The sequence below is a fragment of the Brachyhypopomus gauderio genome, chromosome 3, assembly GCF_052324685.1.
Source record: "Brachyhypopomus gauderio isolate BG-103 chromosome 3, BGAUD_0.2, whole genome shotgun sequence".
NCBI classification, from domain to species: Eukaryota; Metazoa; Chordata; class Actinopteri; order Gymnotiformes; family Hypopomidae; genus Brachyhypopomus; species Brachyhypopomus gauderio.
The window spans coordinates 41312984-41339103 of NC_135213.1; the positions used below are offsets into that span (position 1 = coordinate 41312984).

General features: G+C 40.7%; 1 protein-coding gene across 5 annotated transcripts in view; it reads right to left on the reverse strand.

The window, feature by feature from the left end:
* The window catches only part of LOC143509563 (mitogen-activated protein kinase kinase kinase kinase 4-like), a 76253-nt gene extending 58680 nt beyond the window's left edge, over positions 1–17573 (reverse strand). For 2 of the 5 annotated variants that reach the window (XM_076998430.1, XM_076998427.1), the window contains exons 1-3: positions 17264–17561; positions 16825–16890; positions 2088–2144 (exon numbers count right to left, since the gene is read on the reverse strand). In XM_076998430.1, the coding sequence (XP_076854545.1) occupies positions 2088–2144; positions 16825–16890; positions 17264–17320 (180 nt within the window). In that variant the 5' untranslated portion in view covers positions 17321–17561. Of the gene's footprint in view, positions 1–2087; positions 2145–16824; positions 16891–17263 lie in introns of all 5 variants that reach the window. The other 3 variants (XR_013129706.1, XM_076998431.1, XM_076998432.1) reach the window with 3 other exon arrangements.
* Between the last annotated feature and the right edge of the window lie 8547 nt (positions 17574–26120).

Here is a 26120-nt window from a genome sequence, read left to right on the forward strand (position 1 = left end):
GGTTGCCAGGAAGTGCTCACTGTTGTCTTCTGGAGTCAGGGGATGCAGCTTAGGTTCCCTGAAACCTGGTGGTACCCTCTGTTCCCCTTCCTCTCCTGTGTAAATACTGGCTGCTTCACTGAAATCTGTCTCTGGCCGTCCTTGCTGGTCTACTTGGTGCAGCAACTGTCGGAACTGGTGTTGTAGGCTCTGCCATCGCTGCTCCTGCCTACTGGCCTCTTGCTCTGCCCGCTCATCCCTGGCAGCTTGGTTCTCCATGAATCCCTGGAGCATCTCAGTCAGCACTTCCAGCGATGTCTCTGTTGTCTTGGTTTTTCCTACTGCCTGTATTGCCTCACTGGGAGTGGGGTCTTTGACCGAACTGTCCGCCATGCCTTTACTCCTCAGGATCATACCAGCCCTTCCTTCACTCGGCAATATCCACTTAAAAGGGTCTCAGGTACTCCTGGCACCACTTCTCAAACCACTTCTGAACCAGGCACTACTTCTGACACCATTTGTGAGTGACCAGCAGACAAGGCACAGGGTCTGGTTCAAGTAGGGTGCAAAGAAGTAGCATGTGTTTATGTAATCCCCATATAGAGGCAAGAAAACTATTTACAGGAACAAACTAAGACATAGAAAAACCAAAATGTGATAGTTCACAAGTTCCTCACATCAATTGGCACAGTTTAATCATCAAGATACTTTCTTAATTTCTGCATCTCATGCTCTCTCACCAAAAAAAAGTCTCCTCAAACAATTCCCATCAGGCCTTTTATAGTGCTACCCAGGAGTGGTGTGATGTCATTTCCTGGATTTTTGGCAGGAAACCCAATCCATAAAAGCTCTCTACAGAACCCAATCTGTTTTCTCAACCAGACAACACGGCTGCCTTCCCACATTTCATTACCTACATTATATAACTTTTCTTTTTTCTGTGCAGGTTATCCCTTGGTAAACTGATGAATATTACTCAATAAAATGTAAATAAAATCATATGCGTCTTCATTTAGCTATCAACTTACATAATCATGAAACCAATGTCCATATTTATGTGTTGTGTACATTGTGGTGAAGAGCAGCTCCATCACAATGACAACCAACATAAAGGCAATAATGACAATAATAACAAAACGCCTAAGACCTAACCAAACTACGGCTAACAAACACACACAGCTACCAAATAACATGAAGACGCAGAGTAGGGCCTTATGAATATAGACATGAAGTGTACTATAACAAACATGGAGGAAAGTACAAAAACAACATACACAAAAATACTACAACAGATGCTATACACACAAATAAATACTGAATGAATGCTGGGAATGAAGTACATTCATTCTTTAGATCTATTGCTATTTCAGAATATGCATACATGAAAGGGAAAGAAATGTAGTACTCAGGTAGCATCAATAATAAAAACAGAATAGAAAACATAATTTATATTTTAGTATAAAGTAAGCAAATGTGGACAGAAATAGGATTATGAGAATCTAAAGACATCAAACCAGCAATAATAATATGTAACAGCAAATGTGCAATAACTGTCTGATGAGGCAACAGTTCTGTAATAGTATTGTACAACTATTAGTCATAAAGTGCAGAATTAAAAGAATTCACATTGCACATTGTACAATAAAGTGTAAGTGCAGAGTAGATCATTTTCAGCCTCTGTGAGGAACCTATTCTTCAGCTTGGTGGTTCTGGCCCAAATGCTATTAATGTTCTGTTTTGATTACTGGCCAAGCCTGCATGATATAGCCAAAGCAATCAGTTTTTTTGTCACCACAAAGTAGCAAACAATAATGAAAGTGATTATATTTAAGTTATTTAAAATTAACTATTAGACGAAGAAACAGAATGCTATAAATTAGCTGAATAAACCAGTTTATGTTCCATAGAGCAGGAGTGCCACATGCAGGTGGCTAAATCTAACACATCTTATGTCTGATACATTCAGCCCACTAGGTGTCAGTATAATGTCTAGATAATTGAAGAAATACAGAGTGCTCCATTAATTTTAAAACGATTCTTGGTAGAACTTGATAATTGCGGATTGTTGAATGTTCCTAAATTCCTATGAGTCTGTGGCTTTTTCTCACCTCAGTGACGTCCATGACCTTGATGGCAGCCAGTTGTCCTGTTTTGACATGCCGACCCTAAACAAAGACAAGAAGAAAGTGGACGTGAATTAGATATTTCAAACTGTTACAGGTAAATGATACTACAATGAAGTACTCTAATACCTGATCAAGTCTGCAAACTTTCTAGATTGTTTAACGGTTGAAATTTGAATTCAACCATGAAATTTTGAAGCCTGTTATGTTTTTTTGAAGACACACATTAATGAGAATCAACGTCTAAAACTTGGCAATGCCCCTGAAAAGTCTCATATAGCAGGTGATGTCTGTCATGGTCCTGTGGTAGGGAACTGGTCTTGTGACCGGAGGGTCGTGGGTTTAATTCCCAGACCTGAGGCCATGACTGAGGTGTGCTTGAACAAGGCACCTAACCCCAACTGCTCCCCGGGAGCTGGGCTAGGGCTGCCCACCGCTCTGGGCATGTGTGCACCACAGCCCCCTAGTAATCACTAGTTTGTGTGTGTGTTCTAACTGCACAGATGGGTAAAAATTTCGATTGCAGTGCAAATTCACAATTGACAAATATGGCATTTCACATTTTTATGGTGCTAGGTAACACAGACATGGTATGGGGAAGGTGTTGAGGCATGTAGAGTTTGGGGTGTGGGCCTTGTTAGATATCAGAAATGGATGAGGTGAGAATGGTGTTGGGGATGTAAGGGATGGGTGTGGTAGGGATGGTGTTGGAGATGTCAGGGATGGGTGTGGTAGGGATGGTGTTGGAGATGTCAGGGATGGGTGTGGTAGGGAAGGTGTTGGAGATGTCAGGGATGGGTGTGGTAGGGATGGTGTTGGGTATGCCAGTGATGGGTGTGATAGGGATGGTGTTGGGGATGTCAGGGATGGGTGTGGTAGGGAAGGTGTTGGAGATGTCAGGGATGGGTGTGGTAGGGATGGTGTTGGAGATGTCAGGGATGGGTGTGGTAGGGATGGTGTTGGGGATGTCAGTGATAGGTGTGGTAGGGATGGTGTTGGAGATGTTAGGGATGTGTGTGGTAGGGATGGTGTTGGAGATGTCAGAAATGGATGAGGTGAGGATGGTGTTGGGTATGTCAGGGATGTGTGTGGTAGGGATGGTGTTGGGTATGTCAGTGATGGGTGTGGTAGGGAAGGTGTTGGAGATGTCAGGGATGGGTGTGGTAGGGATGGTGTTGGGGATGTCAGTGGTAGGTGTGGTAGGGAAGGTGTTTGGTATGTCAGGGATGGGTGTGGTAGGGATGGTGTTGAGGATGCCAGTGGTAGGTGTGGTAGGGATAGTGTTGGAGATGTCAGTGATGGGTGTGGTAGGGATGGTGTTGGAGATGTCAGGGATGGGTGTGGTAGGGATGGTGTTGGAGATGTCAGGGATGGGTGTGGTAGGGAAGGTGTTGGGGATGTCAGGGATGGGTGTGGTAGGGATGGTGTTGGGGATGTCAGTGATACACAACAGTTTTATTCCACACTCAGCAATACCTTAGACAGTGTAGCTCCAATTAAAACAAAATTAATTAGGGAGAAAAAGCTTGCACCATGGTATGACGAACACATTCGTCTTCTAAAACAGGCAGCTCGAGCAGCGGAGCGAAAATGGAAATCCACCTCACTAGAAGTGTTTAGAATCACATGGAAAGACGCCATAGTCAAATATAAACATGCCCTAATAAAAGCTAGAGCCGCACACTATTCGACACTAATAGAAAACAACAAAAATAACCCTAGATTTCTCTTCGCGACGGTATCTAAACTAACAAGAAATATCAACGACACTAGTTCTAATACAGCACTTACACACACTAGCAATGAATTTTTAAACTTTTTAAATAATAAAATAGATAATTTCCGACTACAGAGTCATAATACATCGCAGCCTAACCTCCAATCCAACCCCAGTAATTTAGTTATTATTAACTATGCATCCAAAAATATTACTGAGCTAAATGGCTTCGATCCTATATCGTAAAAAGAGCTCACAACACTGATTAATTCGTCTAAGCCTACATCATGTATATTCGACCCAGTTCCAACCCGTCTATTAAAAGACCTACTCCCAGCCATTGCAGGGCCCTTACTTAATATGATTAACTCCTCCCTTAACCTAGGTTACATGCCCAAACAATTAAAATGTGCCGTAATTAGACCCTTGATTAAAAAACAGAATCTCGATCCGCAGATTCTAGCCAACTATAGACCCATTTCTAATCTCCCATTTATCTCTAAAATTCTAGAAAAAGCAGTTTCCAATCAGTTAAACCACTATCTCCAATCAAATAGTATCCATGAAAAGTTCCAATCAGGATTTAGACCAAACCACAGCACTGAAACAGCTTCACTCAGGGTAGTGAATGATTTACTAATATCAGCCGATAATGGGCTCGTCTCGTTCCTTATACTGTTAGATCTTAGTGCAGCTTTTGATACTGTAGACCACAACATTTTGCTGGATAGACTAGAAAACATGATAGGTATTAAAGGAGTCGCACTCTCCTGGTTTAGATCATATTTGACTGACCGCTTCCAATGTGTAAGTGTTAATAATAAAACCTCTAAATCTGTGCAGGTTAAATATGGTGTCTCACAAGGGACAGTCCTAGGAACACTTCTATTCACACTGTACATGTTATCCTTAGGCGAGATTATGCATAAGCACATCAGTTTCCATTCCTACACAGACGACACTCAGCTATATTTATCGGCAAAACCCGATGATTTAGGCGCAAACAGTAAAATCGAGAAATATGTAGAAGAGATAAAACATTGGATGGCGTGTAACTTTCTAGCACTAAATCCCGATAAAACAGAATTAATAATAGTTGGGTCTAGGGCTGCGAGAGACAAGATACATAATGTAGCATTGAATCTACATTCTTTTACTATAACCCCCAGCGTAGAGGTAAAGAACTTGGGCGTCACAATAGACCCAGATCTCTCGTTCGATACACATATTAATAATATAACTAGGGTAGCGTTCTTTCACTTGCGCAACATTGCTAAAATTAGAAACATATTAAATACTAGTGATGCGGAAAAACTAATCCATGCATTCATATCCTCTCGTTTAGATTATTGCAAGTCTCCTAGCTGGATGTTCTGGTAAATCGATAAACAAACTCCAGCTGGTTCAGAACGCAGCAGCACGAGTTTTAACAAAAACTAAAAAGTTTGATCACATTAGTCCCGTACTATCGTCATTACACTGGCTGCCAGTTAGATTCCGTATTGACTATAAAATACTTTTATTAACATATAAAACGCTGCATGGCTTAGCTCCAGACTATCTTAGTGAACTTATTGAACAATATAACCCAGCGCTAGAGGTCTGCACTCCCGCGGTAATCCCGCGGGACCCGACAGAATATCTTGCGGCGCGGGACAGAATTTAATTGTTATTGGCGGGAGCGGGAGTTGAATTAGTCCAGGCGATGCGGGAGCGGGACCACATATACATGTAGAAAAATCCCGCAAATTAATAGTCTAGAAAATTATAATAATAACAACGCAATGATTTCCATGCATAAGGAACAGGACGAAAACAACTAATCATTCAGTAAGTAAGCAATAAACTAATTCAAAATATTGGCTAAGCAACTGATCACGTGAACATGAAGTGTGCGTCATTTTGTCATTTTGATACAGAAATGGCAGAGACTGTAGACCAGGGGTCGGCAACCTTTGAGACATGGAGTGCCAACTTTAACATGTCCAGTCAATGAGTGTGCCACTATGGCGGCGAGTTTAAATTGTTGACCGAGGAGGGGGGGAGGTGTAAATCGACACAAAAAGTATTATATCGCGATCGATCGCCAAGTTTAAACGCCTCCGCCGTTCGCGCGAGGTGTGCGTGCGGAGTCGCGCTACGGTCACTCGCGAAAGTATAATCCATTAATATAATTATTTATATTAAAATATATATTTTTGCTGATGCTGGTCCAGCGTGTCGCGTGCCAGTGACTATGCCTCGGTGTGCCAATGGTGGCACGCGTGCCATAGGTTGCCGACCCCTGCTGTAGACGGTCAACCAGTTTCAGCTGTGGAAAATTCTATTAAAACAGGCGAATACACCACAATTAAGCCAACTACAGGAAAGTCTGATGTATGGAAGTCATATTCCATTGTAATTAATGGAGATGGAAATCGGCTTGTTGTGATACATGTCAGAAAGTGTTGGTGTACGTCACCTAACGGGATGTGTTTGGACTGTGATAAGAAATGGGACAGCGCGATCAATCGCTATATTGCTGTTTTAATAAATACATAAGAAAATTTCAAGTACTAAATCTAATTAATTCAATTCATATTAGGATTGCGGGCGGGGGGCGACAGAAATGTGTATGTGGTGGGCGGGTGCGTGATTAAAACAAGCGATTTTTTGGCCGGTGCGGGCGGGAGCGGGATTAAAACAAGCAGGTGCGGGCGGGAGCGGGATTAAAACAAGCGATTTTTTGGCAGGAGCGGGTCTAAAACAAGCGGGAGTGGGATTAAAAAAGCAGTCCCGCGCAGACCTCTACCCAGCGCGTTCACTTCGCTCGCAGGACGCAGGGTTATTAACTGTTCCTAGGATCAAAAAGATCACAGCAGGTGAAAGAGCCTTTTCTTTTAAAGCTCCACAATTGTGGAATAATCTTCCTGCCTCTATTCGGGACTCAGACACAGTCTCAATGTTTAAAACTCGATTAAAGACTTATATGTTTCGTTTGGTCTTTGATTAATCTGTTACATATTTACTACATCACGTATCTTTTCTCCGAGGTTCACCTGGAGAGTAACATTGCAGTCGGAGCCTACAATACCAGCATCGCTGCTCCGACACGGAATGAAAGCCTGGCGTTCATCAGACATTCATTCAGACATTTACAGTGACAATATCAAAACCCAGAACTTTCATTTTTTCCTTTACTTAGTCTGATTGTGTGATTTGTGTGTGACTTGTATATTAGTCTGTATTTTGTGTAATTTGTATGTTAACGGGCCGCCCAATGGAGGATGGGTTCCCTTTTGAGTCTTGGTTCTCCCAAGGTTTCTTCCTATTCCCCACCATCATAGGGAGTTTTTCCTCGCCACTGTCGCCTTTGGCTTGCTCATTAGGGTTCTGGACCCATAGTACTGTTAACCTTTTAAATCCTGTAAAGCGTTTTGTGACAACATGTGTTGTGAAAAGTGCTATACAAATAAACTTTGATTAGATTTGATCAAGTTTAAGCAGCATAAATGGTTCCATCTTGACCAGTTATATATCAGATCTCATCAATTCTGTACAGTGAAGTAATTTTTATATATAGGAAACAGCAATTGAGTAAACACACCTACCACATTACCAATGTTTCCGTCACTCATCACTCCTGAGGCACTGCCACAGGTTTACCCTAACTCTAATCCTAACCCCTAACCCTAAACCTTAACCCTAACCCCAACTCTCTAACCCCTAACCCTAAATCCGAAACCTTAACTCTAACCCTAACCGTTGTAGTGAGATACCAAACAAATATTTGAAAGAAAGTAGCTCATTTACATCTGGTGTGATAATACAAGCAAAGCACTGCAGACATTTACACAGATGCACAAATCTATGAGCTTGGATGCTTCTAAAGATTATGTATTTGTCTCCTGCCTCTGGAACTACTGCCTGACATGAACCTAATGTGCCGATTTATTTATCTGGCTGCTGCTGTGTGCATATTTGCTTTTCTGCTTGCTGATATAACCGAATACATGATTCTGTGATGACTGCATGTAACTAATATGCGATCTAAAGCATTTCAGGCTCCTAACCTTAACCACAAACCCTAACCCTAAACCTAAACCCTAACCCTTCCATGTCACCTCACTTGGTACACCAATGTGAAATATTTGCACGCATGGCTTGTCACTCAGCAGTGGAAAAAGCATCAAAATGAATGACCTTTCATTTAAAACTGTGCCTAGCTCTACCGCAGTGCCCAGTGTAAATTGAGTCATGTATCATGTCTTCTTTTTAACTCTATGTGATTAATGCATCCTCCCGGTAACCTACAATACCTCAATGTACAGATGCAGAGATTAAAACACCACAGAATAAACAGAAGCCAAATGACAAGCCCAGCTGTTGATCTTCAACCAGTAGAATAAAAGTCAGAAAAGTAGTGAGTGCCAGGAACAAGGGTGAAAAGAGTAAGAGACAGAAATGCTGATACCAAGATATAGTTTAAAGGAGTGAGAGAGCAGGCTATTGTCTCATTGTACTGCTCGTCATATATTCTGTAGAGTTCACCTTAGGAATGTGTTATATCTAGCATGAACTGCAAGATTTATTTTGCTCTTTTGAGCACTATGTTAATTTGCTCTTACATGGAACTAATGAACTAATGTAAAAGGGTAGGACAGGCGTGCACAGGAGGCAATGAGTGTGCTGGCTTTATAATAATAATAATAATAATAATAATAATAATAATAATAATAATAATAATAATAATACATTTTATTTATAAAGCGCCTTTCATGAGACCCAAGGACACTGTACAATAAAAAATTAATAATAATAATAAAAATGTTATAAAATAATAAAATACCAAACAATGATTACACAAACCATTTGCTCACTCATATGCTAGCTGATATAGGTGAGTTTTCACCTATATTTTGAACGATGGTAATGACTGACAGGATACCGGTGGTGACCGGTGTCGGCCAGAGGAGGATGGGCTCCCCCCCCCCCGAGTCTTGGTTCCTCGCAAGGTTTCTTCCTCATGCAAAAAAACTAGGGAGTTTTTCCTTGCCACTGTGGCCCTTGTCTTACTCACTGGGGGCTAGGACTCGCTGCACAAAGCTGCTTTGTGATAACTGTTGTAAAAAGCGCTATATAAATAAAATTTGATTGATTGATTGATACCAATAATGGGTCCAAAAGTGGTTGATTATAACTTACAAGTCAATGTAAACTGAATGCCAGCCCATTATACATAGCTACAGAATAGGTGTACCCAATAAAAATGATCCCAAAGTGCAAATCTTTAGAAGCATATAAGCAGTTGGTTATAAAACCCTGGGGAGTGTGAGAAGCCCCTATTCCCCAGTTGCTGAATGTAGAACAGTAAGGCACTCGAGCGCTATAGTGATTCACACCCTCACCTCCACTTGGAATTGCTTTCAGTCATTACCATAGAAACAAACAGCAGTTGAGAGAGCTTAACAAAAGAGGTGAAGAATGGCCAAGAAAATGAAAAAGAAGTTTAACCCATGAGCAGAAGGTCTGTTTTCAACAAAACACTGACAAGGAACTATGCAAGCTCAAACACACACATTAAGAATATACTGTACATGTAAAGCTGTATTAAACTAAACTAGATCACTCTAAATACAGCACTAAGTAAATATTAGCAGAACTTAAATCTTAGAATCTAAAATATAATGCCAATTTCACATTTTTTGTGTGTAACTGATAAAATACAACTTAGTTATTATTAATTAATAATAATTAATTATTAATAAATAAAACACAAAATTGCTTCAATTAAAAAAGTTATTGCTTAGTTATTGTCTGAGCTGTCTGTGCTCTGTATGCAATAACAAGCATTAGCAATAGCATGAAATGTAGCCTGTGTTATTTAATGTTATCAAATGATAAACGTCTGCTTACACTATAGTTATAAAGTGCTGGGTGAGAACCCAGATTATGATGGACCCCTTCTCAACCAAGTGTACAGGTTCAAACAGGAACACCATCATCTGCAAAATATTAGGGGTGGGACGCGATTAAAAAAATTAATTGAATTAATTAGAAGCTTTGTAATTAATTAATCAAAATTAATCGCATTTTAGTATTTAACATGAGAAATATTAATTTAAGTTTGAATGATGAATGAATCAATGAACATAATCATAAACTTCAACATCTTGTTTATTTTTCCACCAGTCTACTACACAGACCAATAGATGAGTGCAGAAAACTTCTCAATAAGAAGAATTGAAGTAAATCAGAAGATGTTTTTAATACCATTTTAGATGGTAGACTTTCTTTAATTTCCCAGGCCTCTGCCACAGGCATCTCCATAGTGCCTAGAAGTGGTCTTCTGCATGCTCAAAGCAAATGACTGGATCTTCCATTCATCATCTATAATATGAGCTGTCACACCAAGATAATTATTGTTGCTAACAGAGGTCCAGTGGATACTGGAATTGTAGCCAATAATGTGTACTGAAAACATAATGCTCCACTATATCTGCACCTGGCTAATGCACAGACTGGAAGTGTATCATTTTGGACGCACAAATGGAGAAATTATGGTATAAGATTTGGTAGGCTATGTGTCGGTAAATGCAGTGAAATTCGTAAGGAGTTCTACATTTGACAACAGAAATACCTTGACAGCTGTCATTTTTTTTGTTACTACTTGTCATTTAATGTATGTAGTTTACATATTTTTGTGATATGCATTTCGAAATTGACTTCAGCAATTTCTTTTAGGTGTTCTAGTCTTAATAGTCTTAACTAACCTCTAGTTGTTTATTCATTAGATGTATTTGCATACAGCTATGACATCAATCACCTCTAAAAGACATCAGAGACTACCATTGGAAAAACTGCCAATGCAAATCACAAGGTATGTAAATTCTCAGAATCTCCAAGATACTTATTGCAGTTGGAGATTATAAAGAATAGTGTTAACAAGGTGTCTGAGATAGTGGGAACAATGTGGGATGCTGTTATATCCTGTGGCCCTCTCAGTTTGGCATGAATCCTGCAGCAGGTCATGGGCACTGAACTACTAGATGCAGTTGTTTTCTGAGAACTCTTTTCCACTGTATAGACAAACAGTTACTAATGTCTTGTTAGACTGTATTACAGTGTTTTGGACTCTTGAGATATGTTTCCTTTTTCAGTGTTGTGTTGGAAATCAGGACTATGAAGTATTTGTGGTGGCCACAAGTTCTCATAATTGTCACTACACAATTCTGTTGCTGCATGAGTCTAATGACTTGGACTGTTTTAAGTGTTTCTTTTCATGTGTACAGAACATTAGAGGACATATTCATATTCTTAACAATATGTGGCAACAAGAGAGAAAGCAACAAGAGGTTTTCCTACATTTGTGTATAACCCACTTGAGTAGTTTTGTGGCTCTGAGCACAATTTGATAACTGTACTGAGGAGTCTACAACAAAGCCATGAACCATGTTCAGAAAGGCGATTGGAAAAGTTACTGTCCATATTCAGAATCTGTTTAGAATCTGTTTTAAAAGATTAATGTTAAACTAGATTGTGTTAATACCAACAAACACTCTAGTATGAAATTAGGGTTACAAAAAATAAAATATTTGTAATCTAAAGCACTGTTCATCTGTTGTACTGTTGTACATCTTTCTGTTTTATGTGCATATACCAATGCTCACTGGTAATGAAGATCTTGAGATGACACAAGAAAATGTCTACCAGCCATGTCAGTATATAAACTGACACTGCCACATTCCTCCCCCCACTCCATCTATTCCAATGGATACAGCTCATGCAAAAACCACTCTCTGGAATAGCTGAAATTCTGACACCCAGACTTGTTAAATGGACTTTAAGGGGTTAGTAGTGGTTGGCAGAGGTGGGACCAAGTCAGTGTTTTGCAAGTCTCAAGTAAGTCCAAGTCTTTATCCTCAAGTCCCGAGTCAAGTCTCAAGCAAAGACAGTCAAGTCAAGTCAAGTCTCGAGTCAAGACAGGCAACCGTCAAGTCAAGTCCCAAGTCTGAAACTTGGAATTTCAAGTCCTTTCGAGTCTTTTTTTTTACAGGCACCAACGTTTTACGAATGCTACGCTGATGCGTTTCTTTACTCGTTTTGTTGGTGTCCACCAGCCAAAAGATGACAGATCATCTACATTTTATCTTCTCTTAATTACATAAATGTACTTAAACAAGAATGTTTCGTTACATCATTTTACACGAAAATAGCAAGCTTCATCGTAAGCAAGATGCTGTCATTACGAATGGTTATTCTAAACATTTGGATAAAATGTTTAAATATAGACTAATAAAAGGTTAGGGTTATTTTTTCATTGTTTTCTGTTATTGTGGGGTCACGGTGTACTATTGTTACCTGGAGATTCAGTGGGGTCACATATTCTGATGGCTGCCGTCAGAATTGGTGACCCCAGTTAAAAAGGCTCACCTGTACATCCCATTCATGATTTCTTTGTTGGCTGCAATGGTGAGGGGATGGTAAATCTTGTTTAAGTACATTTATGTAATTAAGAGATGATAAAATGTAAATATAAACATCTGTCATATTTTGGCTCGTGGACACCAACAAAACGAGTAAAGAAAGTGCATCAGTGTAGTTTACGTAGCATTCGTAAAGCGTTTGTGCCTCTGAACAGAAACTGTGAAATAGCGCCCCCTGTGGTCACAAAACTCGACGGTCACAGAATCTGGTGTAACACCGGTCTGTGTCAGAAGGACGGAAATGAAATTAATGGGGTGCACTTTATAAATATTAATATGCGTTTAAAAATTTAGATTTGGGATTTAAAAAAATCAAGTCTTTGCAAGTAAACAGGTTCAAGTCCAATTCAAGTCCCAAGTTATTGGTGTAAAAGTCCAAGTCAAGTCTAAGTCTCTGAATATTTTTTCAAGTCAAGTCAAAAGTCTTAATATTAATGACTCGAGTCCAAGTCATGTGACTCGAGTCCCCACCTCTGGTGGTTGGGGTCTCAGGTCTGGGGTCAGAGCAGAAGGATGCTTAGGGTTAGGTGTATCTACCTACAACAAACAACCAGCTGGTCCATCTTACAGTCCATGCTATAATAATGTGCCATATTTTTGTCAATTGTGATTTTTCACAGCAATTTTTACCCATCTGTGCAGTCAGAACACACACACACACACACACACACACACACTAGTGATTACTAGGGGGCTGTGGATCACACGTGCCCAGAGCGGTGGGCAGCCCTAGCCCGGCGCCCAGGGAGCAGTTGGGGTTAGGTGCCTTGCTCAAGGGCACCTCAGTCATGGCCTCAGGCCTGGGAACTGAACCCACGACCCTCCGGTCACAAGACCAGTTCCCTACCACAGGACCATGACTGCCCCATAATGCTAGATGCTGTACTAATGCTAGATGCTGTAATAATGCTAGATGCTGTACTAATGCTAGATGCTGTACTAATGCTAGATGCTGTACTAATGCTTGATGCTGTACTAATGCTAGATGCTGTACTAATGCTATACTAGATTACACATATACTTCAACTTCTATTGTGCAGCTGATCATCTTCCTCCATTTTCTATCTTTTCATTTCCATTTCTTCAGGGTTCCTAACCCTAACCCTACCCCTACCTGCCCGTTTTAGTTTCACACCTCTCAGCCAGTCAAAATAAAAGCAACATTATGACTTGGTCTTAAGGTAGAGATTCTTTTGCTCAATGAGTCCATTTTAATAGTTTAATTTAGTTATAAGTTACACTGAATAGATGCACTGAATACTCCACAATTAATACAAAGTATATATATATACACTGTATATATATATAAACAACCACAATTAATATTAACAAAGTATATATTATTATTGGCTTGCTCATTAGGGATCTGGACCCATACGATTGTAAAGCGGCTTTGTGACAACATGTGTTGTGAAAAGCGCTATATAAATAAATTTAACTTTGACTATTATTACGCAAAGAGTTTTTTGATGCTGCTAAGTCAAGTGCACTAAAACAGTTTTTTATTCACAGTTGGTTACTGAGGATTTGGTTTTATGTAAAACATGTTTTTCAGTTTCATTGATTTTTTTTCATATAAATATGGTTCAAGTCAGTGTTCAATAAATTGTTAAGTTCCGAAATGTTGTGCATCCACTTATTATAAGATTGATATTTTAATAAAGCAGAAAACTCCCATTGGCCAATGAAATCGGCAGCACATGACCTCTAAACATCGGCATCAGTTACAGAAAAACCCTTATCAGTCAATCTCTACTTTAAAGAAAATTGGCTCCATTTTATCCAGCGCTTTGTTTAACTCAAACATAATGGGTGGAGTTATCTGCTTTTGCAAATAAATAAATAACTTAAAGCACAATTTTCATTAGTAGTTTAATTTTGTATGTTACCTGCATTTATCTTTTTACAAAACAACCTAACTTCAGTTTGACTGATTTTGCCTGAAATACACAAATAAAAAAACGTGCTTTACTAATGCTTCTTTTTATTGCATAAGAACCTTTCATTTATTTATTGTAGATGACGTGTCTAAATGCCTCTTAATATTGTGCCACCTTCCAAACACAGAGAAAGGAACACTGGTGAACTTTGACAAAAAAACTACTATCTGAAATAAGCTGACATAGCTAGTAGCTCACTGTCTGGTGTAAAATGTTGCACATTTATATACACTGATTGAATTTATTGATCATTATAGTAGAAATTAACTCCTCACTTTGGGTGACTACACCATGTAACATATCTAACTGTAGGTTTTATAACATTACCCATCCAATTTGATAGGTAGGGTAAAGCAGTATGACATAAACCTAATGCTGGCTAAGCAAAACAATTACAAATATCAGAAATTAAACTGTTGCAGATGAGAAATTTTACATTATACAATCTAAGAATTAGTTTATATTCTAATTGCAAACAGCTAAAGTTGCATTTAGTTATCCAGTCTAAAATTAATTTATAAATGTTGATAAAAAGGAAGATGAAACAAGCACAGGACAAGATATACACACACATAGGAGATACACACACAAGGACAAGATATACACACACATAGGAGATACACACACAGGGACAAGATATACACACACATAGGAGATACACACACAGGGACAAGATATACACACACATAGGAGATACACACACAAGGACAAGATATACACACACATAGGAGATACACACACAAGGACAAGATATACACACACATAGGAGATACACACACAAGGACAAGATATACACACACATAGGAGATACACTCACAGGGGGAGGGATACACACACATGGGGGAGGGATACACACACATGGGGGAGGGATACACACAGGGGTAGGGATACACACATGGGGGAGGGATATACACACATGGGGGAGGGATATACACACATGGGGGAGGGATATACACCCATGGGGGAGGGGTATACACACACGGGGAGGGGTATACACACACGGGGAGGGGTATACACACACGGGGAGGGATATACACACATGGGGGAGGGGATACGTACATGGGGGAGGGATACACACACGGGGAGGGATATACACACACGGGGGAGGGGTATACACACACGGGGAGGGATATACACACATGGGGGAGGGGATACGTACATGGGGGAGGGGTATACACACACGGGGAGGGATATACACACAGGGGGAGGGGTATACACACACGGGGAGGGGTATACACACACGGGGAGGGATATACACACAGGGGGGAGGGATATACACACAGGGGGGAGGGATATACACATGTACTACATAGGAATATATATATATATAATATGTAAACTATACTGGGAATGTATTTTCAGAAGGTCCAAAAAGATTAAACCAGGACGAATAAACCTTTACTAATTTACTAAAACAACATATAAACCCTCACTGGACATTAAAACATTAGTTAGGAATGTTTAGATGACATTAAGATCATTAAGTATCATTAAGATACTTGCAGCACTTTTTAGTGGTGGTTTGTTTGTGGTTTTAGATGATGGTTCTGTCCCAAGCCCTTGCTTATCCGGTGTCACACAGCCATTCATGTTACTGGGGTAAATGTTAGAGGGGTAAATAAAAAAAAACTGCTGGCTTTGTGTCAACAACATGACCTCATTCTGCATGTATAGTGACAAGAGTATATAGGCACTCCACAGAACTTGACAAGATTTTTTAGTAAATTCACTTTAAGCTCTCCCCATACATATGCAGAATAACAGTCTGTACTCTGGGGCACATGCATTCAGAAAATGTGACCTAAAACTATTCATCATCTTCCATTCAAGATGGAGAAAATATTATCTTAAGACCATGACCTGCTGAAGCCTTCATGTGCTTGTCAAACTCAATAGATTGACATGCTTCAAAAAGGGCGTGACTGTCCTTACAATTGGGAAAATCCCGTAAAGAACAATAAGCCCTTTGCTCCATCCGTCCATTACCAAATAGCCCACACTGAACAGAATTATTTTCCACCTTCTACCAAGCAACAGTGGCTTCGCTTCACAACAGGATGTGATGTAGCTTTCTCAACATCCACTCCGCTTCAACGAAGCCGGCTGTTTTTAGGCACTGATGCGCAGGGCTGGGAGCGCAGTGGGGCCGCCGGCTGATCCGGTCAGCACCGCTGCACTCGGTAAATAAGCGGAGAATGCGCAACTGATCACACCCAACACTAGCGCAGAGAAGCACCAATACAAGCAAGAATTTCCGTCTGCAATGTTTTCAGATTTATGCGTCACGATAAGGATTTCACAGTGGCATGATGTTCTACATCCTCTAATATCATCAAGCTAACAAATTATGTAAATATGTCTAAAGACTATTTAGACAGTCGAGATGTAGCTAGACAGGGCAGTGGCCATCGGCCTGATCTTGACTCTAATGTTAGCTAGCTACTTACAGCAACTCGGCTTATAAAGCAGCGATGACCGAGTCATCATTAGGACTGAATGACAATGGCAGCAGAAAATTACTAGAACCTGCAATAAACGCCTAAATAGATTCATGCACCTCCTTTTTGTTACACAGAAATGAGAGGAGAGTCCAGACCAACCTTATAGACTTGTCCATAGGTGCCATTGCCGACCACTTCCACCAGCTCAAAGATCCCAGCAGGGTCCTACAATTAGATGCATAAAACATTACTCAGAATAATAAACACAAAAATAAATTCCTGAAATAAAAACGAATGAACTGGGTCAACACACAGTATTGGACTAAAAGTTAGTCTGTGGGCCAGCAGCGGCTCCGCTCGGACTGCAGCTACAGATCTTCGCAAACAAAGAGCTCGTCGGGCTCGGGGGGCCCGTGTCAATAATACGCGCAATACTCCTAATAATTACACACATTAAACAAGGCTGTAGGTCTCGTCTCATATCAGGCAATACGTCGCAACGATGATGCTTCGATTCCTCTACCACACACATGTAGAGGTTTTATTATGTTGGCTTCAAAATGCGGGTTAGCCTGCAAACCCGCTACCGCGTCCTTACCCGCAGAGAGGCGAGGTCTATATCCACCAGACTTTTAGCTGGGGAGTCGTTCGCCATCTTATCGGTATTTTTCTAAGTTGCAATATATATTCCGCTTATTTCACACTAATGCTGTATCAGCAATGCAGTATGTCATCGTTTAATTATTGGTAATAATCCTTCTTCGGACACAAAGAGGCCCAGGACCGCTGCTATCCGTTGTATTGCCGGAGTGGTTGAAGCCTGTGGTCTTATTCCATGGGTGCTGAGCGCGGATGTGTGCGGGGACGCCGCTCGCAGGACAGCAGGCGGCGCAACTGATACCGGCACCGCGGATACAGGCGAGATGATTCAGGCGCATCAGTAGGGGCTTCCGCGACCTACGGGAACACTGCAATATAAAATGTGACATAGTTGAGACGACTTGATTTTAAACGTGACTTCAAATCTATTTGATTACTGTAGCATTCGGAGTGTCATTACTGTGGTTTGGTATTTATAGTCTAAGTTTTAAGTTATGCATTTTGAAATGTTTAGCTTTCTATGGTGTTTATAATTAAATAAATAGAGTAAAGGAATACTACTTATGAAGGATCCTCTCATATCATACAGATATCCTATATAATTTTATTTGAATGACGTGTTTCCCGTAACATTTCTTTTCTCTCCATTAGAATTGGGAATTTCCCCGGAATTTCCCCAGTGTGGGACTAATAAACGATTATCTAATCTAATAATTATCTTATCTCTATCTCTATCTTATCTCTATCGGCACTTGTAAGACCAGACAAAAAAAAAGTTGACGTGTTTTGTCCAGAGCAGACTGGGAATGTTGTAGGTTAATGCACCACTCTTTGACTTAATGAAAATGTAATTGAGGCAAAATTGGTATCCAATGCTTCCTTTGTTAGTTTAGTACCAGAATTATGAAGATTATTTATTTATCAAGCACTGGAAATCAGAACACGAAAATATATTTTCATCAAGTACATGCACAAATCTTCACACTTCATCAACACAGTTCTTAAGTAATCTCACAAGAAAAACACACAGGTAGCTACAGGATAATAAACTAAACAAGTGTAACATTATGATGGTGATGATTTTGAGTTTGACCTTCTTATCAGTAGCTTGCATGTTTGAGTTGTGAAGTCAGAAAAGTATGTGAAATTTCATAAGAACTAGGTGTGTTCTTAAGTAAGTGTGTTCTAATCTGGCCATGTATTTACAGGAAAGATCATGTGGTCATTTGAACCATTTAAGCATGTATTTATAGAAAAGATCACATGGTAATTTTAATCATTTGCCACCATACATACTGATATGAATTACCATGAAAATAATATAATCACTGAATTTAAGTATTCAAAATTTTCCCAGCTTATGACAAAGGACAAATTCACAGTGAAAATCAAAGTGTGCAAACAGAATCCCAGTAGGTTATAGTGTACAGTAATTGCTAAATGCACAGACGCAGCTAGAGTCCTCACATGTGTTCTGTACTGCTGATCTTGACGAGAGAATTAATACATTGCTTATGGTTCAAGGGTATCTTGAATTCTGGCCTATCTGTGCTATTATCTAATGAATTCTGTAAACAAATGCAAAGCACTTTGTAAGTCCCTCTGGATAAGAGTGTGTATGTGTATGTATGTAAATGTCAATGTAAGTGCTTCGTCAAGAGCTCTGCAGCTCCATTACAGAGCAGCTTTGCTAATGTCATCTGTGGCGTCCTTTATGTCACCTGCACTATACCTTAACACACACCATGATGTCACTCCAAGTCCCGCAAGCTTTCTCCTCCTCATGAATGAATCTTCACCACTTCAGTTCTACACATATGTACTGTTTGCTGCCATACACCCTAACCTGTTTGCTGCCATACACCCTAACCTGTTTGCTGCCACACACCCTAACCTGTTTGCTGCCACACACCCTAACCTGTTTGCTGCCACACACCCTAACCTGTTTGCTGCCACACACCCTAACCTGTTTGCTGCCACACACCCTAACCTGTTTGCTGCCATACACCCTAACCTGTTTGCTACCATACACCCTAACCTGTTTCACACCCTTATTTGGACACTTCTTACTAGCTATTTTTTTTGCGTGTTTTAAGTGTTTGCGTCCTGTCCTTCACTGTGACAAAATTGCATACCATTGGAATGGCTGTGAGTAGTACACAACAGTAGTCCAGAAGGGTCACACACGTGTGTATGTGTGTGTGAGTGTGTGTGTAGTACACAACAGTAGTCCAGAAGGGTCACACACGTGTGTATGTGTGTGTGAGTGTGTGTGTGTGTGTATGTGTGTGTGTGAGTAGTACACAGCAGTAGTCCAGAAGGGTCACACACGTGTGTATGTGTGTGTGAGTGTGTGTGTATGTGTGTGTGAGTGTGTGTGTAGTACACAGCAGTAGTCCAGAAGGGCCACACGTGTGTATGTGTGTGTGAGTGTGTGAGTGTGTGTGTAGTACACAGCAGTAGTCCAGAAGGGTCAATCAATCAATCAAATTTTATTTATATAGCGCTTTTTACAACAGTTGTTGTCACAAAGCAGCTTTACAAGTGCCGAGTCCTAGCCCCCAGTGAGCAAGCCAAAGGCGACAGTGGCAAGGAAAAACTCCCTAGTTTTTTGCATGAGGAAGAAACCTTGAGAGGAACCAAGACTCAGGGGGGGAACCCATCCTCCTCTGGCCGACACCGGTCACCATGACAACAACAATAATATAGACAGAATGTAGACAGAATGTAAGAGATGCAATAATGTCCATTTAGACCGAAAAATATGTAATAATGTCCATCATGGTGTAGGCATCCGGTTAGGCAGGAGGTGGCCGGCCAGGATGGATCGCTTGTCTCTCCTCATCTCATTATTCCTCAAGCAGGCGGGCAGCCATGTGGAGAAATGAAACAGGGAAAATTAGCTCTGTATGAGGACATATACAGGACAGGTAAAATTATAAACATTTCTGGAGTGTGGCAGCAACTCCGGCACTAAGTTAAATTATTACAGCCTAGCTAAAAAAAAGGCAGAACCAGAAGGTAACATAGGCTTGGGGGCATTCTGAGACAATGGCATCCGTCCACTGCACTGTCAACAAACTTGAGTGACCACGAGCAGTGACAGGATGACAGCACCAGCACCCCAGTCTACCATAAAACCCTTCGTCTATGAACCCCTGGATCTGTACCTTTATCTAAGGGGGATATTAATTATCAAACGCTAGACTAAATAAGTGGGTTTTCAACCTAGATTTAAAGATTGTGACTGTGTCAGAGTCCCGGACACATTTAGGAAGATTATTCCAAAGCTGGGGGGCCTTATAAGAAAAGGCTCTTCCCCCTGCTGTTACCTTGTTAATTTGTGGAACTAATAACAGACCAGCACCCTGTGATCTTAGTTGACGTGGGGGTTCATAATAGGAAATAAGTTCCTGGAGGTATTCAGGAGCAAGCCCGTGTAGTGCTTTATATGCTAATAATAGAATTTTAAAATCAATACGAAATTTAACTGGGAGCCAATGCAGGGCTGATAGGACTGGTCTAATATGCTGAAATTTTCTAGTTCTGGTCAGAACTCTAGCTGCGGCATTTTGAACTACTTGAAGTTTATTTAGATTCCTATTTGAACATCCTGACAGTAGTGAATTGCAGTAGTCTAGTCTAGAGCTAACAAAGGCGTGCACCAATTTTTCTGCATCATCCTGTGATAATGCATTTCTTAATTTGGCAATGTTGCGGAGATGTAGAAAAGCTATCCTAGTAGTATGATCTATATATTTATCAAATGATAGGTCGGAGTCGAGTATGACGCCTAGGTTTTTGGCTACTGTGCCAGGTGTAATGGGATAGTCTGCAAGATTAAGCATTAAGTTTGGAATTTTCTGTCTTGCGGCCTTAGGGCCCACAAGGAGAACTTCTGTTTTGTCCTCATTTAATTGTAGGAAGTTTAGAGACATCCAGCATTTAATATCTCTTACACAGGCCTCAATTTTTCCTAAACTGAGTTTGTCATCGGGTTTGGCTGATATGTAAAGTTGAGTGTCATCCGCATAGCAGTGAAAATTGACACCATGTTTGTTTATAACTGTGCCCAATGGTAGCATATATAATGTAAATAATAGTGGTCCTAAGATGGAGCCTTGCGGGACCCCATATTTAACCATTGTACGTTTGGATGAAATATTATTGAGCTCTACAAACTGATAGCGATTTGTTAAGTAAGACTGAAACCATGAAAGGGCTGTGCCTGAGACTCCAACCCAGCGTTCTAACCTTTCTAGCAAGATCCTATGATCAATTGTGTCGAAAGCTGCACTAAGATCAAGAAGCACTAACAGTGATACATAGCCTTGATCTGATGCAAGGAGGAGATCATTTGTTACTTTAACTAATGCTGTTTCAGTACTGTGATGGGGCCTAAAACCAGATTGGAACTTTTCAAATGTGTTATTCCTATGCAGATATAGGCATAATTGCTGGGCAACAGCTTTTTCTATGATCTTAGATATAAATGATGTGTTTGAAATGGGTCTATAATTAGATAGCACAGTCGGATCAAGATTTGGTTTCTTGATCAGAGGTTTGATAATTGCTAATTTACATGATTTGGGCATGTGACCTATTGTAATGGATGAGTTAACTATAGTTAGAAGAGGTTCAGTTACAGCTGGTAATACCTCTTTTAATAACTTTGAGGGAACTGAGTCTAATGTGCAGGTAGTACAATTTAAGGAAGAAATTATTTTCTCTAATTCTGATTTTGGGAGTGGATGAAAAGCATCAAGTTTTTCTCCCGGTATGTAATTTAAATCAATATCAACCAAACCAGATGACATACCAGTTGTATTGCTAATAAAGGGTTTTATATTTTGTCTAATATTCTCTATTTTATTATCAAAGAAATCTATAAATACATTACTAGTGAGGTTTATTGGAATCTGAGGTTCTGTGCCTGCTTGATTTTTTGTAAGTTTAGAAATAGTATTAAAAAGAAATCTAGGATTGTTTTTATTTTTCTCTATCAGTGAGGCTAAGTATGCTGAGCGTGTTTTAGTGAGTGCCCGTTTGTAGTCAATAATGCTATCCTTCCAGGCACAGTGGAATACTTCCAATTTAGTAGATCGCCATTTCCGCTCTAATTTACGTGCTATTTGTTTTAAGTTTCTAGTTTGGTCGGTGTACCATGGGGCGAGCTTTTTGGATCTAGCTTTTTTATATTTTAGTGGAGCTACTATATCTAGAGTTGATCTGCAGGTATTCTCTAAGTAGTCGGTTAGACTATCTAACTCTCCTGGATCGGATGGCGAGTGGGCTAAAGCAGTTAAGTCAGGGAGGGTTTCAATAAACCGTGTTGCTGTTGATGAATTTATTGAGCGCTTTATACACTGCCGAGGAGACGGGCGGGTATTTATGTTAAGGTGAAAATCGAATTTTACTAAATAATGATCGGAGATTGCTACGGTTTGCGGGAGTATGTTTATATTATCTACGTCGATACCCAGCGTTAATATTAGATCTAGGGTATGATTTCGATAATGTGTAGGTCCTACTACGTTTTGTTTAATGCCGACAGAGTTCAATATAGAAGTAAAAGCCCTTGTCAGTGGATCCTCCGCATTATCAAAGTGTATGTTAAAGTCTCCTACCATTATTATTTTGTCACTACATACTGCTAAATTTGCTGCAAAATCGGTGAAATCGTTTAAGAAATCTGAGTAAGGCCCTGGTGGTCTGTATACATTAGTTAGGGAGAATGTACTTTTATTTTCAGATGGACTAATAACATTAATAGACTGCATCTCAAATGAGTTTGAGATATCTAAGTATTTCTGATGAATTTCTAAACAATCACGATAGATTATACATATTCCACCTCCTCTGCCTGACAGTCTAGGTCTATGTATATAACTATATCCCACAGGAGTGGCTTCGTTTAGAGTTAAATAATCACCAGATTGAACCCACGTTTCAGTTAGACAAAGAATATCAATTTTCTGGTCTGTTATAAGTTCATTTACAAAAACTGCTTTTGAGTTGAGCGATCGAATATTGATTAATCCAATTTTCAGATCGGTCATATAGGTTGTAATAATTTGATGTGAAGTCTGTATATTAGTTAAAAACTTCGGGCGGACTATTTTCTTATGATTTAGTTTAACCCGGGGCACAGACACAGTCTCAATCCTAAGGGAACTTGGTGACGCCTCTAAGCAGCTCGCAGACAGGTTTAACCCATTAGTCTGCGGCCTGGTCGCGACCCTGGACAGTCAGCAGCTTCTAGTGCTACTCTGCCGACTAGCTAACAGGCTATGGGCTATGCTGCAAGATAACAGGGCAGCGCCATCCCGGGTGGGGTGGACACCGTCCCTGCCTAAAAGACCAGGCTTGCCCTCGAACTCTTCCCAATTATTAATAAAGCCCACTTGATTTTCTGAACACCACTTGGACATCCAGCGGTTTAGCGACGTGAGCCTGCTGTACTGCTCATCACCGCGCCGCATTGGGATGGGGCCAGAGCAGATTACGGCATCGGACATCGTCTGGGCTAATTTAACCACCTCTTTAACATTAGCCTTAGTCACCTCTGACTGCCGCAGACGTATATCGTTGGCCCCTACATGAATCACTATCCTAGAAAACCTCCTATGAGCTAACAGTCTAAGGTTGCCACTAATGTCCGGCGCTCTGGCTCCCGGTAAACAGCTGACTGTAACCGCTGGTGCCCCTACAGCTACAGCTACTTTCACGTGTCGGACTATAGAGTCTCCTATGACCAGAGTCTCCTCAGTGGGTGTAACACTGAGCGGGGCAAACCTGTTGGACACGTGAACCGGGGAGTGGTGCTCTGGTGGGCTAGCGCTGGCGTTAGCGGTAGCTGCAGCCCTCGCTCTCCGACTACGCCGCCGAGACGTCACCCATTCACCCCGCTGTGAGGGCTCTATTGCCGGAGTCGCGGAGGCGCTAGTTCTCCCTGGCGCGTCCACACCTACTACAGACCCTGTCCCTGTCTCTCTATCCCTCAATAATGAGTGGACGCGTCGCTCTAAGCTTTCCACTTTCGCCACGAGAGAATTTACTAGTTTGCACCTCTGACAAATACTATCACTATTACTATCAGTGGCGAAAGGGTCTAGACTAAACATGCCACACTCCGAACACGGGAACAAACCAACACCAGCCATGAATAAATCAAAACACTTACCGTGTCTAGCCGATATATAAACTTACGCTTGCTGATTTGTGAAGGCAGAAAGTTGGTCAGCGGCCGGAATAAAACCTGTAAAATGTATATAGGAATGCAAAAGGTAAAGATTAGCACGTAAATAGGTTATTATACTTTAGAAAACAATTTCAAAATCCGCTCCGCAACAGCGTCGGTCAGCAGGAAGCAGCGTCGGCAGGAAGCAGGAAGTCTTTTCCTTAGCCAATTCCAGTAGGTGGTCCTACAGAATTCCTACAGAAACAGAGTCCACTGAACGCTTTAAAAGTTTTAGTCACACGTGTGTATGTGTGTGTGAGTGTGTGTATGTGTGTGTGTGTGTGTGTGTGTGTAGTACACAGCAGTAGTCCAAAAGGATCACACGTGTGTATGTGTGTGTGAGTGTGTGAAATTTGAACAATTGAAATTTGTCCTTCGCTTTTACCCATGTGTGCAGTTAGAACACACAATAGTGATTACTGTGGTGCACATGTGCCCAGAGCGGTGGGCAGCCCTAGCCCAGTACCTGGGGAGCAGTTGGGGTTAGGTGCCTTGCTCAAGAACCCCTCAGTCATGGCCTCAAGCCTGGGAATCAAACCCACAACCCTCCGGACACAAGACCAGTTCCCTACCACCGGACCATGACTGCCCACAGGGCAGGACACACTGGAAACCCTAACCCAAGGTATGGTGATGCTAAGGGAATGAGAGCATATATATGGGAATAAACCCTCCCAATGGTCAATATTGAGAAAGTGTATATAACAGCTGACCAATGGCTGATCAATTAAAGCAACCGTAATAATTGAATATTGGCACTGCGGCAAATTTACTGTACAGAACATTTACATCTGTTTAAAATGTATACGAGATGCATAACTGAGCAACGGCAGTTACATGGTTAAATGGGAACGTTTGTTCTTGAGCTTTGAAAGGGAGTTTCTTGTTTCTCCAGATCAATTTTTTCTTTTCTTTTCAATTTTCAGTCTGATTAAAATGGTTATTCAGTTCAAGACTATTGCAGTTCAATATTATTGCTTATGATAAGTAATTATATTTTTATCTAAGGGGTATTATTGAGGTGGGGGCAGTCATGGCCTGGCGGTTAGGGAACTGGTCTTGTGACCGGAGGGTCGTGTGTTCGATTCCCAGACCTGAGGCCATGACTGAGGTGCCCTTGATCAAGGCACCTAACCCCAACTGCTCCCCGGGCTAGGGCTGCCCACCGCTCTGGGCACGTGTGCACCACAGCCCCCTAGTAATCACTAGTGTGTGTGTGTGTGTGTGTGTGTGTGTGTGTGTGTGTTCTGATTACACAGATGGGTTAAAAGCGGAGGACAAATTTCGATTGGGGTGTAAAAATCACAATTGACAAAATATGGCACATTTCATTTCATTTACATTTCGAGGTGAGTGACTCATGTATGATGGTGCCGATGTTTGGGTCAACTTCCTTATGAAATAGTATGAAGGAACTTCAATGAGAATTCTTACACCACTAACAAAAAACAAAATTTTCCTCTCCTGTGAGCAAAATATAGAGATTGTATAGAGCCTTCCAAATATTAATACTTACAATAAAGTGTCTTTTTAAATTTAAATTATGGTAACATTACGCAATACTAGGAAAGGACAGTTAAAAATTGCAAATCGGTTAATGCACAGGCTAAACAAA